Source organism: Urocampus carinirostris, chromosome 14 (genome assembly GCF_059441175.1).
Source record: "Urocampus carinirostris isolate Australia breed hairy pipefish chromosome 14, RoL_Ucar_1.0, whole genome shotgun sequence".
In the NCBI taxonomy this organism is placed as follows: Eukaryota; Metazoa; Chordata; class Actinopteri; order Syngnathiformes; family Syngnathidae; genus Urocampus; species Urocampus carinirostris.
The window spans coordinates 35,605,403-35,621,067 of record NC_142362.1 but is presented as its reverse complement, the minus strand read 5'-3'; the positions used below and the strand labels follow the sequence as shown (position 1 = coordinate 35,621,067).

General features: G+C 39.7%; 2 protein-coding genes across 5 annotated transcripts in view; one reads left to right on the top strand and one right to left on the bottom strand.

Annotated features, from left to right (window-relative positions):
• Window positions 1-15,665, bottom strand: part of dgkg (diacylglycerol kinase, gamma) — a 158,470-nt gene that overhangs the window by 88,724 nt on the left and 54,081 nt on the right. For 3 of the 4 annotated variants that reach the window (XM_088352146.1, XM_088352148.1, XM_088352147.1), the window contains 9 exons: window positions 15,408-15,482; window positions 14,981-15,100; window positions 13,957-14,074; window positions 13,783-13,871; window positions 11,255-11,371; window positions 8,504-8,602; window positions 5,558-5,668; window positions 2,160-2,233; window positions 494-568 (listed from right to left, as the gene is read on the bottom strand). In XM_088352146.1, the coding sequence (XP_088208272.1) occupies window positions 494-568; window positions 2,160-2,233; window positions 5,558-5,668; window positions 8,504-8,602; window positions 11,255-11,371; window positions 13,783-13,871; window positions 13,957-14,074; window positions 14,981-15,100; window positions 15,408-15,482 (878 nt within the window). The remainder of the gene's footprint in view (window positions 1-493; window positions 569-2,159; window positions 2,234-5,557; window positions 5,669-8,503; window positions 8,603-11,254; window positions 11,372-13,782; window positions 13,872-13,956; window positions 14,075-14,980; window positions 15,101-15,407; window positions 15,483-15,665) is intronic. The other variant, XM_088352149.1, reaches the window with a different exon arrangement.
• Window positions 10,704-10,927, top strand: LOC148353312 (small ribosomal subunit protein uS14). Its single transcript, XM_088352150.1, has one exon. The coding sequence runs from the start codon at window positions 10,740-10,742 to the stop codon at window positions 10,908-10,910; it is 171 nt and encodes a 56-aa protein (XP_088208276.1). The 5' UTR covers window positions 10,704-10,739; the 3' UTR covers window positions 10,911-10,927.

The following is a 15,665-nucleotide window of genomic DNA, read 5'->3' as shown; positions in this document are numbered from 1 at the left end:
AAAATGCAGCCTTTTCCTTCAGAAAGCTTTCCCCAAATTGTGTGTTCAGACCTTTGATACGGAGAACATTCCGCTCTGCGGCAATGCTTGGAATGGTGCTAAAGCGCAGGGACAAACGTCACAAGTTTGAAAACACATGAGTCATATACATTGTCTATGTCAGTGTGAAATTGTCATTAATCCACTGAATCACATGTGTGTGTTCTTCACTGAGATTTTTATGAGCGTCTAAAACAAGTGCGCCTTGGTGGGCCAAAACCAATCTCCGCCTAACTATGTTGCCAGCTGAGCCTGTTGCTAAGGCACCATGGCAACACTCTGCCTCTTTTGAAAGCAAAGTTAACCCTGTCGGTAACCTACATTCATTATATTGCGTCCTTAATTTTGTGTTTTCTGAGTTTCGTTTAAGTCTGATTCATGGTCTCAGAACATCTGTTATTTATTATGTAACCGAAGAAGTTTGAAAATGATTGTAATTGGTGAAAAGCATTACCTGAGTGCTGGGCCACCTTGGTCCAAACTGTGCACTTGCCTTGGGTTCAGAAGGTAGCGGAACTTCCTGAGGACTCTGAAGCGAGAGACAAACAAACAAATCTTAAAAGATGAGTAAAAATTAAAAAGAAACCAACCCAATTTTTTACAAATAATAGGGACATTTTTCCCTACATTTAAAAGTGTTAACATGAAAAATATGTTTCTACATTACGAACGTGTCACTGACTCTAAAGAACGCAGATTTTTATTTTTTTAAACAGCAAATTGACAGGGGTGGGCGAACTAAGGCCCGGGGGCAACATGTAAGGGAAATTATTCCAGCCCGCCAAATGCAAATATTTTGTGTGGCGAATATGATTTTGAAGAACCACCTTAATCTTTCTAGCCATGGATTTCAACAGAGCCTTACACATTATCACTGGAATGCTCCTCAACTCCTCTATGCCAACATGACAGAACAGGGGAATATTTAATATCCTGAGCTTTTCCACCATCTACGTGAGGATGCCCCAAAGATGTTCTATTGGATATAGATCTGGAGACAAGCTTCGCCAGTTCATCCCCTTTACCCTTAGCTTCTTTAAAAACGCCTTGATCATCTTAGAGGTGTATTTGGGGTCATTGACAAGCTGGAACATTGCCCTGTGACCCAGTTTCTGGAGGGAGGGGATCATTTATTGCTCCAGTATTTCACAGTACAGTTCATGTTTTCCTCAATTTAATGCAATTGCCTAACTCCAGTTGCACTCATGCACCACCAACAAATGACATTCCCAGCACCAGGCTTCACTTTAGGCACAACACAAACATGTTTGTACTCCTTGCCTGGTTGCTGCCACACATGGTTCACACCATTTGAGCCAAATAAATTGATAGTTGTTTCATCAGATCAGAGGATATCTTTCCAGTAAGCCATGGCCTTCATTCTGTCAACGTGATGCTTTTTCAGTTATGTTCTATTTCAGATTATTTTTAAATCTCTGCATAAATGTGAGAGGTGTGCTCATTTTTTTGGGAAATACTGCATGAAAGCTACAAGTGATGTAATGCATATTGCACAATGTGATACTAAAATTTTGAAATTTTGCCAGTGATTTAGCATCTAGTAGAGTTGGCACCACAAACCAAACTTTGGCCAGGACAGTGTGTGACAATATTATTTAGTGCCTTCTAGTGGTAAAACAAGCATAATTCTGTTCCAAAGCACACAAATACCTCCAATCATAAGTGTCCCTGTTCTGTACCCCGGGAAAAGTTAATTTTAAGTTTAATTTGTGTGTTTTCCATAATCATGTTGAAGGTGAATCTGAGACAGAATATGTCACATTGGGAGACGTATTAGTTCAATCTAGTGACACATTCTCATTGACACAGGCAATCATCACCATCAACTGTGCCTCTGTTGTTGTGCCTACAACCCCTTCATATGTAAGTTTCTAAAGATGTTGATAAATTATGTACCACATACACACAAGCAGAGCAGAGCAGTCCCATACATCCAACTTAATAAGACAAACTGACTGAACAAACTATTACAAACACAATATTGGTCCTTAAGGGTTACTCTTTGCGAAGTAGTAATATTTCTAAACAGCATTAGTTACTCTACGGACTCCAAACAGAACTCAAAAATAAAGAATTAATTCCATGCAAAGAACCCTTACCGTTCCCCCTGTCTTCCACCACTTTTTGGATTCACCAGCACCAGCAGAGGGTGTGTGCCTGGGATGGGCGAGATCTGAAGAGTACAAGTATAGACAATAACATTACTTTTTGAAAATATTTGGGTTTTTGCTTGATACTTGGGCTTGAAAATGAATGACACTGCAAAAACAGGTTTAAGAGTCTTAACAGAATTTTGGAAATTTTGTTTGATTTCCACTTTTTGGGGAATATTCCTGCCACACTGGCTCCAAGAGGTTTTATCCTCCATATCTTAGAAGTTTTGGAGTTATAATTGTCCTTATTGTGATTGATTTACACATAGTGTACATTGTTTTCATCAAAATGTGATGTGGCACCCCAGAATCAACATTAAATAAAAGACTTGAAATCGAAAAAAAGAGAAAACAATTGAGTAGTAGAACAAATAGACAATATTTACAAGGTAGTGCTGGCATAGGATGTAAGTGCATCATGAAATAGTGATGAAGATAGTGCAATGACATTTATCATAAAATAAAGCTTTAAATATCAATAAACTCCTGTTGACTTCCATTGAAACAAAAAATACAAGTGCAAACTTTAGAAGGTATCTAGGGCCTGCATAAAACATTCAATTTACACTGTTGTGAGTTCAACTTGTTGAAAAAAAAATCATGTTCCATAAAGTATTATATCTTTTACTTCACATACTCACTTGCACAATTGAACTATGAATATCACACATGTCCCGAACATCTCAGTCTTTCTTCCCACTCCCCTGAATCTAGATACGCTTATACAACTTTGAACTGCTCTGTGGGAGCTGATTTTCTACATCTTCTAGGCCCCTGGTAGCCACTCTCTCTCGTCTAAATAAAAGCATATTTCACTGGTGTTTGGTACAGCCCATTGTTGCAATGGACTAAGTGCATTGGCTGGTAATCCAGGAGTTACCAGATCAAATATCACTAAGTACTGCATTACTCTTCCTGAATAAATCCATGGGCATCAAAGTAACTAATATACATGTGCACTTCTATAAAACAATCTTGAAGCAGATTAAAATTCCAGTTCATTGACTAAAGAGACAAGTTTCACCAATAGCTTTTAGCTTTCGTCTACTCTGTGCGATACAACTAAATCCAAATCCGCTGGTGAAATAATCGGTTAAGCTACACAGATAGTCGCCGGTACCATGCTGACAAAATTGTTTAATGTATGTAATTACTTTTAGTATGTTATTACCCTTTTATAAGATTGATCATAGATCAATTTATTAAACATCCTAAGTAGCTCAGCAAAACTCATCCAACCCACAATGTCATTAGTTCAATCCTCACCAAAGCCAACTAAACTTGCGAAGGTCTCTCACTGTACTGTTCTTCTATGTCACACCCGGATTTCACAGTTCTTTTAACCGTTTTGAACACAATGTTGTTACACTTTTCTTGTACTTTGTTCACACTTTCCAAGCAATCTTCAGCAATCAGCAGACATTCAACAGCTTTCAGAAATCCCATAAAATGTTTGCAGGAAAAAAAAATCACAAAGTCTAGTTGATACTATATCATTGTTATTATTTTCTTTTTTACAACTGTGAAGATTGGATGTGTACCTCCAAACACTCCCTATAGCTTCCAATGAAAGTCTGGATTCTGGTTGAAGGTATTTTTGACCTTTCTTCTTTACAGAACATCTCCACTACAGTTAGGTTTGATGGTTACTGAGCATGGACAGTCCGCTTTAAATCACACCATAGATTTTCAATAATATTCAGGTCTGGGGACTGAGATGGCCATTCCAGAACATTGTACTTGTTCCTCTGCATAAATGCCTTTGTAGAATTTGAGCAGTGTTTTAGGTCGTTGTCTTGTTGAAGTATCCAGCCCTGGTGCAACTTCAGCTTTGTCACTGATTCCAGAACATTGTTAGCAAGAATCTGCTGATACTGGGGTTCGAACAATTTTCATTGACACTTTTACCAGCAATTAAACACATTCACAATTTCATTATATCATATTCTAACAATATGAGGTTTGAACAATTTTTATCGACACTTTTAAAAGCAATTAAACATATTCACAATTTTGTTATATCATTTTCTAATAATATGAGGTTTGAACAATTTACTGACTGGAATCCATGCGACCATCAACTTTAACAAGATTGCCAGTACTTGCACTGGCCACACAGCCCCACAGCATGATGGAACCATCACCAAATTTTACTGTGGGTAGCAAGTGTTTGTCTTGGAATGTTGTGTTCCTCTTCCGCCATGCATACCGCCCCTTGATATGTCCAAATAACTCAATTTTAGTTAATCAGTCCACAGCACCACTATCCAGAATGTGCTTTAGCATGCTTCAAGCGACTCTGTTTGTGGCATTTGCGCAGAAAAGGCTTCTGCCGCATTACTCTCCCATACAGCATTTCCTTGTGCAAAGTGCGCTGAATAGTTGAACGATGCGCAGTGACACCATCTGCAGCAAGATCATGTTGTAGGTCGTTGGAGCTGGTTTGTGAGTTGAGTTTGACTGTGCTCACTATTCTTCGCCTCTGCTTATCTGAGATTTTTCTTGGCCTGCCACTCCGGGCCTTAACTAGAACTGTGCCTGTGAATTTCCATTTCCACACTATGTTCCTCACCGTGGAAACTGACAGCTGAAATCTCTGAGTTAGGTTTTTGTGTCCTTCCCCTGAACTATGATGTTTAACAATCTTTGTTTTCAGGTCATTTTACAGTTGTTCTGAGGCTCCCATGTTACCACTCTTCAGAGAAGATGCAAAGAGGAGAACAACTTGCAACTGTCCGCCTTAAATACTTTTTCTCATAATTGGCTTCACCTGTGTATGTAGGTCAAGGGCCAATGAGCTTACCAAACAAATTTTGTGTTCCAATAATTAGTGCTAAAGGTATTCAAATCACTAAAACAACAAGGGTGCCCAAATTTATGCACCTGCCTACTTTTGTTTAAGTAATTATTGCACACTTTCTGTAAATCCTGTAAACTTTATTTCGCTTCTCAGATATCACTGTGTTTGTCCTCTATATGATGTATTTAACTGAAATGGCTGATCTGAACAACCAATGATTTATAAAAGAAAATCTTGGAAATGATCAGGGGTGCCCAAACTTTTGCACACGACTGTAATTTCCTCAGGCCCACCAGAGCAAGGGTCATGGGGAGAGGCCAAATTAGGTTTTCCAAGAAAACCTCTGACAAAAGCATCCCAGGGTTCTCAAATATATTTTAAATAACCTACACAATATAAGCTCTAAAATAATATGTATAAAAGTCAATCAGTAACAGTGGGCTATCATCCATTGAGCCTCAGGCCTCGAGTTTAAGACCCCTTCTATAAAAAAAAAAAATTATCCCTGAAAAGAAATCTGTATAAATGTGTTGACCAGTATTACCTGTAGTGCTTGCCCGTCTCCAGGGGAGAATTTGAACATTTGGTTGATGTCATCTGGGCTGCTGCAGGGAGGAGATTCTCCCTCGCCACGTTTCACAACAGACTGGCGTTCCTGCAAATAATACCCCCCAAAAATATTGTAACTTCTGTTTTTTATCGGTGGTTTTATCTTTGAGGATACACAGGCTAAGGGAACTGATTTTTTTTTTACGTTATAGTTATCTTTAGCGGTGTTCAATGCGCACTACCGCTCAAAAGTTTGCGGTCGCTTAGAAAAGTCCTTATTTTCTATGTAAATACCTGTTTTTTTTTCAATAAAGATAACATTAAACTAATTAAAAATACATATTATACATTGTTAATGTTCCAAATGACTACTTTAGCTGCAAACGTCTGTTATTTAAGGGAGGCCCAACACCATTCCAGGGTTCTAATAGTACAGTGTATTTGCTAACTGTGTTAGAAAGTTATTGGATGACTAGAAAAACCTGTGCGCTAGAAATAGTTTAGCTGCTTAGAGGAGCTATAAAACTGACCTTCCCTTGAGCTAGATGAGTATTTGGGGCATCACAGTCTATTCTATTTTTGAGAAATGAAGGCACATGCAAGAAAATTCAAAGAAACTGAAGATCTTCTACAACATTGTGTACTACTCTTTAGAGTACTGTACATCACAAACAGACTCTAACCCAAGGGAATTGAAAAGATGACGAGTACATTAGTCTCTCAATTGAGAAACACACTCTTTACAGGTCCTCAACTATTAGCTTGGTTAAATAGTCCCCGCAAAAGACCGGCAACATCTAGAGTGAAAAGGGGCCTTTAAGATGCTAGCCTTAAAGGGAGAGTGGCAAATAACTAGCCATACCTGTGACTGGCCCACAACAGGACTCGATGAATATGGACAAAAAAACATATACATTGGAGAATTCACTTGACAATTAAAAAGGTCATTTTTTTCGCCAAAGCACAAAATTGTCTGGGTGAACCCAAATCTTTGAACGATAGTGTACATTTTTACCAGGATAATTACTCATACCATAGACTCCAAGTCAATGTTTTGGTGTCAAAACATGGAAATGTATCCAGTTATTGCCAAGAAAGCCCTGGAGTTATTTTTATACTATTTGTTACAACATATCTTTGCGAGCAATCATTTTCGAAGATGCTGGACATAAGATCAAAGAAAGGGAACAGACTTTGCTGTGAAAATGACACGGGAGTAGGTAGCACTTGTCATGGTGAAGCCACACATATCTGAACTGGTCTTTCAAAGACAACAGCAGAGGTCACACTGATTTGCAGTTCTCAATTGTATTTTAAATTCATTCACGAGATTAGTTTTGTCATGCATGGTTCATTTTATACACCATTAAAAAATATTGATATATCTTGCATTTGGAGAAAAGCACAAGTTTTATTTTACACTACAATGGGTTTCGGTAAATGCACATATGAAACGGGTCAGGTTCGGTAGCTCCAACAGAATTAAGAACCACTGCCTTTGAGTAACCCAAGTACCGATATCTCTAGCAAACAAAAGTCTCCTAAAAAAGACACGTTACAACCCTAACAGAGTAGATAATACCAAACACCTTTTTTTGTGTTTAAACATTGAATAATGCATTCTTTTCACATTTTTTTTTTTTCAAAATAAAGCAACTGGGAAAAAAACAGAATCAATGTCAAAGTTTGAAACAAAGCCAGGTGCTTACTGAAGTCTAAATCAGACACGACCACTTAAGAAAAGCTATAGCGTGACACTCAAACTGGCATGTGCAGCTGCTGTTTACACCTGAAAGTGGCGTGTAATTCTAAAACTTCTAAGATGTATATGATATAAGCTCTTGGAGCCTGTGTAGTGGGAATACAGTAAGACCTCGGTTATTGCGGTTAATGGGGACCAAAACCACCCGCGATAAGTGAAAATCCGCGAAATAGCGGCGCACCTTCCCAAAAAAAAAAAAAAATACTTTTTTTTTTATTTTTTTATTATTATTTTTAGACCCGGTTAATGGGGAACAAAACCACCCGCTAAAAGTGAAAATCTGAGAAGTAGCGACGCCCCTTCAAAAAAATAAAAATAAATAAATAATAAATCACATCTCATCTCATTATCTGCACCATTTATCCTTATTAGGGTGACGCCGCGTCCATCGAACTCGCTCCGTCCCGCGGCCCGGGAGTGACCTCCGCCGACTCCCCCCCGCCCCCGTCCCATCCAGCCGGCCTCCTTATCCCGCGTTCGCTGACGTTCCGCCGAAAAACCCCGCAAAAAGTGAAAATATGCAAAGCAGCGACGCCCCTTCAAAAAAAAAAAAAAATATATATATATATATATTTTTTTTAACCATTACAGACCGCAAAGCTCTGAAGCCACGAACGTCGAACCGCGAAGTAGTGAGGTCCCACTGTATTCGCAAAAAAAGTGGAAATAAAACAAGCCAAGTCATATTTATTTGTATAGCCCTTTATCACAAGCAGGGCTGCACAGTCCACAGACTAAATGCAGAGTCAGCTTTTTTTGGGGCATTCTTCACATCTTGGGTAACTTACCTGAATGCCTGTAAAAGACAGAGTTGATATTCAATGTCATTCGGATCTATACGTGTTTGACCCTGGAGTGAAATGTCTAATTTTGTTGCATACAATGTTCCACAACGTTGATATCAATGACAATAGAGACCAGTGACGTTACCAGACCTGAGTCTCAAGGGGCGCCATATAAAATGCACAACTGTTATTACGACAGCACAGCACTGTTTACAAAATAAATATTTCCAATAATCCTAGCATACAATTGAGACTGTTAAACCCGTCCCTACAGGAACATTCATGTTGTGGATGGGGTGGATAGGAAGAACTTAAACCTTGTCTGGTTACTTTACTCCGTACAAATTAGAGTTGCTGTAGATTTTACTCCAATGTCATGTGGTGCGTGACTCACCAGGACGACAGGACAGATATAGGATGGTAACAGCGTATGATCCCTCAAGGCTCCTCCGTCACACTCTGGCTTCACATGGGATGCACATTTGTTATGCAGCTGGGGAATGAAACAAATATGATAATACAGAAGCGCCATTAAGGCGATAAACAACATTATCGCTTGCCCTCAATAAGTTTGCTCATGAATCAATCAAAACACCAGTTGATTTTTTTGTTCAATAAATGTTCAGTCTAGATTGGACGCCAGCCATTTGGAGGACAGACGCATCAATGTAGTTTCAGTTAATTAATATTTTGGCGAAGGGAAAACAAGGAAACTCCATCTTTTAGTAATACACAAAGTACAGTCTCCAGAGTTATTATACGTTATTATTATACAACAGAAAAACGGGCAGGCGTTCCAAAACTAAGTTTGATGTCAGTTCTGCTGCTGTGGCATATTTTGGCTAAAACCGTAAGTGAGCGAGCCCATCTTGTGGATATGTGTGGTACTACATCTATGCAAGGCAGAAAGAATTAAAATACTATTTGGATGCATTTTTTAATGCTTCTGTGTAACATACTGTTGTGAAGTTTATGTAGATCCCTTTGAAATGTTATGTCATATTATCTTGAAACTCAAAAACAAGTTACAGTTAATGTCAGAGACTTGCTCAAAAGTGGCCGCTTCATGAAGATTGTTTTCTCATCCTGTCATTATTACTAAGGTTCTGTAGGCGTACTCCTACAAATAATCACTACGTTTTGCAGGGTAGTATTGCTGTCATAAACAGACGTCAACAGTGAAGTGCACAGATGGACAGTAGGTGGTGCTTGGTACATGGCTTCGCTACCTTCCATATCTGAAAAAAGTGCCTTTTTGGATACACTTAAAAAATATATAATCAAACGGTCAAATTAAAAGGTTGAAGTTGCACCATTTACATTTGTAGAGAATGTTGTTATTTGTTTTATTTTTTTCTGTTGATATAAAAGACCAAATTTGGAGAAAACACTTGGGAGCTCTATTCTAAACAGTGTCCTTCCTAAACTTTCGGATGTTTTGCCTTTTGTAAAATTTTCTAACATATTAAAGGGTCAAAATTGCATTTCACATGTGTGCATATGACTCACGTCTATCAACATAAAGGAATGCGCTGAAACATTTTTTTTTACCTTTCTGATCATTTAACCTCCAAACAGATGCATGCAACTGTTCTTCAGTCATCTATTCCAAAATTGGTTTAGGCCCAAAAATACAGATAACTTAAACAAGACACCTTAATCTAAATCAACACTATTCTTTATTTTATTTTATTTATTATTATTATTATTATTTTTTCCTTTAGGCCATTTTACAAAGCTAATTCCTTACTGAAATCACACTAAACTTTTTAAGAATTCCAGCTGAATCTTAGGCTCCAACAAGCAAACTTTCCGTCTGGAGAAAAAGGCTGGGTAAGAGCAACCGTAGTTTGCTTTCCCGGCCATATTGATAAGATTGGCATCTATCATGTGAAGCTCATTTGAAAAATAATACTTTTAATGAAGTACTCAGTCGTCAACAGGAATATATCTAGAAAGAAAACAAATTCAAAAATTGGAGCCTTCTTTTAATATTTGAAAGTTCCTGAGGGCTTGTCTGTTTTTTGAACGCACCAAGTGTCATGATTAGTGATGTGACTCAGCTGTGCCCGCTTCTTTGGCGGCAACTGCCTCGGACTCTGATTGGCTCCCGATCAGTACTTGTACCCACTCATGTCTTTCCCCTTTTGTCAGTCCGTCTGCAAACCTCAGTTAACAATAGGCAAGCCTTTTTCGACCCAGACTCCTACCTGTCCCATTTTTGCTCCCGCTTGTTCCCCGGCTTCGACCCGTTTTTGATCCTGACCACGTCTACTCTCTTTTTGTCTCTCTTTTTGTCCTCGACTACGGCTTCTCGCCTATTCTGGCTTACGACTCGCTTCCGACCCCGACCACGTTTTTGCTCTCCTGTCCCGGCTACTGACCCGTTTTTCCGTCCCAGACTCCACCATCGCTCGCCACGGAAGATCCACTTCCGCGTTAAGAGCGCAATCTGAGTATCAGAACGACCTGCTTCCCGCGTCCAGCAATCACCAGATCGTGGGTGCAACCCTTACGCAATGCAAGTGAGTCCTGTCTCTGTTCTGGTCTTGACACCAGGCGATTGGTTGCTTTGCTTTCCTGTGTGTTTAATTTGTTTGCTTTCCGACGCTCGAGCGCAAAGAGACAAGATGGGCCACCAGACACTCTACTGGAGTCACCCGAGAAAATTTGGACAGGGATCCCGCTCTTGCCGGGTTTGCTCCAACAAACATGGTCTGATCCGTAAATACGGACTCAACATGTGCCGCCAGTGCTTCCGGCAGTACGCAAAGGACATCGGCTTCGTCAAGCTGAATTAAATTTCACGTCTGGCAGAAATATCGAACGTCACCTAAAATGACCGGATGAGTGGATAATATGACGAGAACGTTAATAAGTAAATACATATTCTACTGCCCAACTGAAGTAAGTGAGGTCAAAAGGGCCAGCATGTAAACATTAAACAAACTCTGGCTAGTGGGCACCCAAAAAGTGGGAGACACAAACACTTGAGAAAAAATTCCTTTCTGTGATATAAGATTGGCAGCGCTCTCCATTTTTTTCCTTGTCATGTCCAAAATAAAATATATGTTGGTGCATCGCTTCATGTAATACTTTGCAACAATCATGCAAAATTTGAAAGCATCCATCCATCATGACTCACAGTGATCTGGCACCACACACAGTGAAGGCCGGTCAGGCCTTGGTAACACTTGATGCTCCTGTGACATCGGTCGCACTTGGTTGGGGAGTTGCCTTCTATCCATACGTGCTGCATAGTCTGCAAAGAATCAAGTGCTAAAATTAATACAATTTATCATAGACATTTTCACAAGACATTTTGTAAGCAGTGTTGAGATACTTTAAGGTTCCCAAAGTATTTTTTGAAAACAACTGATTTCATTTTTTTTTTCCTTTCCACATCTATCTTGACTTAATATAATGTATAATCATTATTCATATTCAGCATTTTTTCTCAATTGCTTTGCTCTGGTCAATTGACATATAAAGCCCAGCGCAAACTCGGCGTCAGCCACGTGGGGAATTTGCCAATAACGCTTTTGGCTAACGAACCCCAACAGCGCCATGTCCCCACGCACCTTAAGCTTTTTTCAGCTCTGCTCCAACTTGTTTACATTACGTGTTTTTGGATCACGTGACCATTCAAAATAGCAACACAAACACATATTTACTACCGCACTAAGAGAAAACACGAATGAGGGCTGCCTCGTGTCAAACGTGAGCACTATATATCTAGAAAACATCGCCAGGGCAAACTGTGAAGAATAGTGCCAGATTGCTACGCAGTTGTGCAACTCCAGTTTCCTGCCCAGCTGCCACCTTACTTCCTAGTTCCGCCCATGAATCATAATCACCTGTTGCCAATCAGTATAAAAGGCACTCTGATTTTGCAGTTCACTATCATCTGTTGACGCCCTTTTTGTTGACCATTTTGTTTACTCTTTTTCAGCCATCAGATACACACACCTACCGACTGGTATGTTGCGACTGCCCTGTGACCGTGTTGTAGGTCAGACAGAGGCCTCTATACATGCCACTCATAGGATTTGTTTCTGTTAAACACACCAAGTTAGATGTGTTACACCACCTTGTACTTTTGGTTAAAGCAGTGCAGTCAGTGACTGGTTGCTGTAGGGCACAGGTGTCAAAGAGGCGGCCCGCGGGCCAGATCAGGCCCGCTAAGGGAATGAATTCGGCCCGCGAGACAACACTCAGAGAAGCGCAAGAGAAAAACAAGCTGCGGGTTGAAATATGTCCACTTGATGTTGCCAAAGCCAGGTGCCTCTCACTAAGACACTGTACTTGTATTTATTTCTCTCTCTCTCTCTCTTTCTTGCTCTCTCTTTCTTTTCCACCCTTTTCTCCCACTCTATCTCTTTCACTCTCTGTGTCTCTCTTTTTCTCTTCTTTTGTTGCTCTTTGTCTCTTTCTCTCTCTGTGTCTTTTAACCTCTTTTGCTCTAACTTCCTTTTTTCCTTTTCTCTCTTTTCTCTTTCTCTCTTCATACCCTTTGCGCTTTCTTTTCTCTTTTCTCTCCTTCTGTCTTTCTATTTCTCTTTGGATTTCTTTCTTCCTCTCCCTTTCTTTTTCCCCTGTCTCACGACTTTTCATCTCTTTTGTTTCTCACGCTCTATCCCTCTCTTTCTTTGTCCTGCCCTGTCTCTCCTTTTCCCTCCCTCTTTCAGTAATTTCTTTATCTCTCTTTTTCTTTCTCTTGAATCTACTAGTCCGGCCCCCGACAGAATGTTTGTTCTATCGTGTGGCCCCCGAGTTAAAAAGAGTTTGACACCCCTGCTGTAGGGGGTGAAGTGAGTTGGACTGTTCAGCTGCTTCCCTTCTTAGCCGTTTTATTAAGTTATTTTCTTTGGCATATACCCGCTAGTCCTTCAGCCTGATTCTGTGAGTTTTGTATATGTTGTGTTAGTATTTTGTTACTCAATACAACTACCTTTTTGTTACACCCGTACATTGTTTGACTATATTTTTGCTCCAGCACGACCAGGCTCCCATTTCTTTTTGGTTGATCTAATTTCTTTTCCACATTTTTCCACACCTGCTTAACCTGGTCTTACGAGTCGTAACAGGGCCAAATTGCAACTCAGAAGTGTGTTTTCATGTTGTTGTCAGAGTGGTTACCGCAGTGACCATCAAATTAAAACCGCTTGCCATCGTTCCTCGACCTGACATAGACTTTGATGATACTAAAAGAGAACTGGGACATTTTTGATCGATATCAACTGCTGTTCAATTTGGATGTTGAAATTTAGGACTTGTTTTGTGGTTGAAAAGGTTGAAATACTGTGAGAAGGAAATGTTATAAATGTTTTCAGACATCACCGTGGTGTTTTGTATTTGGAGTGCATGCGTTGTGGAAAAGGGGAGCTCACTGTTTTCAACAGTCTACCATGCAATTGAGGATGTTGGTGACAGAGTGGCAAAATTATCAAACATGTTTGATACCCAACTCCATTGGCGCTGCGCTGTTTTCCCACAGAAAGTGCCCCCTCAAAAGCAAAATGCTGATCACCAGTGGTGCTTTTGGTGCCAAGAATGCGTGGGGCTTAATAGTTGGTTATGAATGATCTTAATAGGACTGTTCAGTCTCTTGCCACTTGGAAGTATGTAGACGTCTTGGTGAAAACCTCATACATGAAGTGTGTTTGCACTCACATTAGTGTGCCTACGGGACTTGGCATAGGTGCTGATGCAGGTGGCAATGTCTTTTGACACACAGCGCTCATGCACCGTATATTTGCACACTGGAAAAAAAACATTTGTTATTGACAACATACATGTAACTTATGTGTATGTACTATACGTAAGAGGTCACGGCCACCCACTTACATGAGCAGCAAAGGCCTTGCTTGCGTACGCCAAGCAGCATGGTGTGGCAAAAGTTACAGTAGGCCGGTTTGTTGAAGTGCTTTAGTCGCCACACGTGCTGGCCGTCCTCCTGTACGTTCTGTTTGGAGACATCATAAATTAGGTGTGACAGGCGTTATAAAAGGCGTTAGCATACTCCTCTATTAAAGAATGATAACAATTAACATATTAGGGATGGGTAAACTTCAGTCACGGAATGCATTGAATTAAAAAAAACTGGTAGAGGGCCTGCCAGGAGGAAAAATAAAGATTAAACGATTTGATCATGTAGACCCATATAATTTTTCTCATTTGCATTTATAAATAAATATACATACTGACAGTTACATGTATAAGTCTTCTCACCTCGACCACCACCTCACTGAACTGTTGCCCTCTGGTAGGCGCTACGGCATACCTGTCAACCTCCACGGCTCCATGCCCGTACAAACTGTCGTATTTTCCCTTACACAATACAAAATAATCTTACACCATATTTTTTTTTTCGGAATGATGCATGATGGGAAATCCCCAGGCGGCAGAGCATGCGCACAGTAGCATCAAACCGCTCGCTTCGTTTACAACGAAAAAAAAACGATACCGAGATAGAAGCTACCGCGGCGAACTAGTTAGACTTGATTGATTTGCTGTTTCGTGATAGTCGGTGTTTACCGGTTGGTACCCATAATTGACAAATTTGCGTTTTTCCTCACAAATTTGTAAATATTTTGTGTATTTATCATGACAGTCTTTTATCTTGTTTTTTTCTTTTAAGTTTTTAATTTTATATGTTTACCCTAGGGTGCCACGTTTAATCTTTTTGCATTAAGTGTTTCACTACGATGTTATCAATGTCGATCAAAGACAATTCAATTGAATTATATTTAATTTCATATTTGTTAATTCAAATAGAAGAATTTAATCAAACTGGTTTTCAAACACAATAATATGAAGTTCCTGTTTTTCAGATTTGTAACCAGTGTATTAGTGAAACAAGAACACAAACTGTGTCCATGCCGAGGAGAACCAGTAGGGGGATTGTAGTAAGGCCTCCTCGGATCCACTCTTCAAGGGTGACGGTGCCATCTCGGTCAAAATCAATCTCCTCCATCATTTCCTTCAGAATCTGTAGTGGGAGAGGCAAATACTCTAGAAAACAGTTCCAACCTCACACAAGGCTAGGCTAATTGAGAATATCATAAATTCTCTTAATTAACTAAAAAGTATAAGATAATTGAAAAAAACTATTGATTACAAAATGTTCACAAAACGATAAATGAAAATCCACAAAAAAAGAGTAGCGAGGGGATACAGGTCACATGGTAAATTTGTAAAGTGTTACCATGAAGTCCCTAAGACTTTGAAATCTATCATGGTCAAAATCAACGAATTTACTTTGACATGCTAATAAATCAATGTGCTCTTCTCCTCACCGGTCGTAGTTCAGTCGAGTCCCACTCCAGATACTCAGCAACGTGTACCATCTGATTAATGATGCGGTCCAGCTCCTACCAAAGATCCCAAATAGGACAAAAGAAAACATTGTGGCATATGGATCATAACCTCTCATATCCAAACATTATGTAAAGACGCTACGAATCCCAATCGAGCCGAAATGTTCTGTTTATTTCTTGGAACCTGGCTAACATTAAAACTAACTGGACTGACCATTACAAACGATCCTAGTGTCA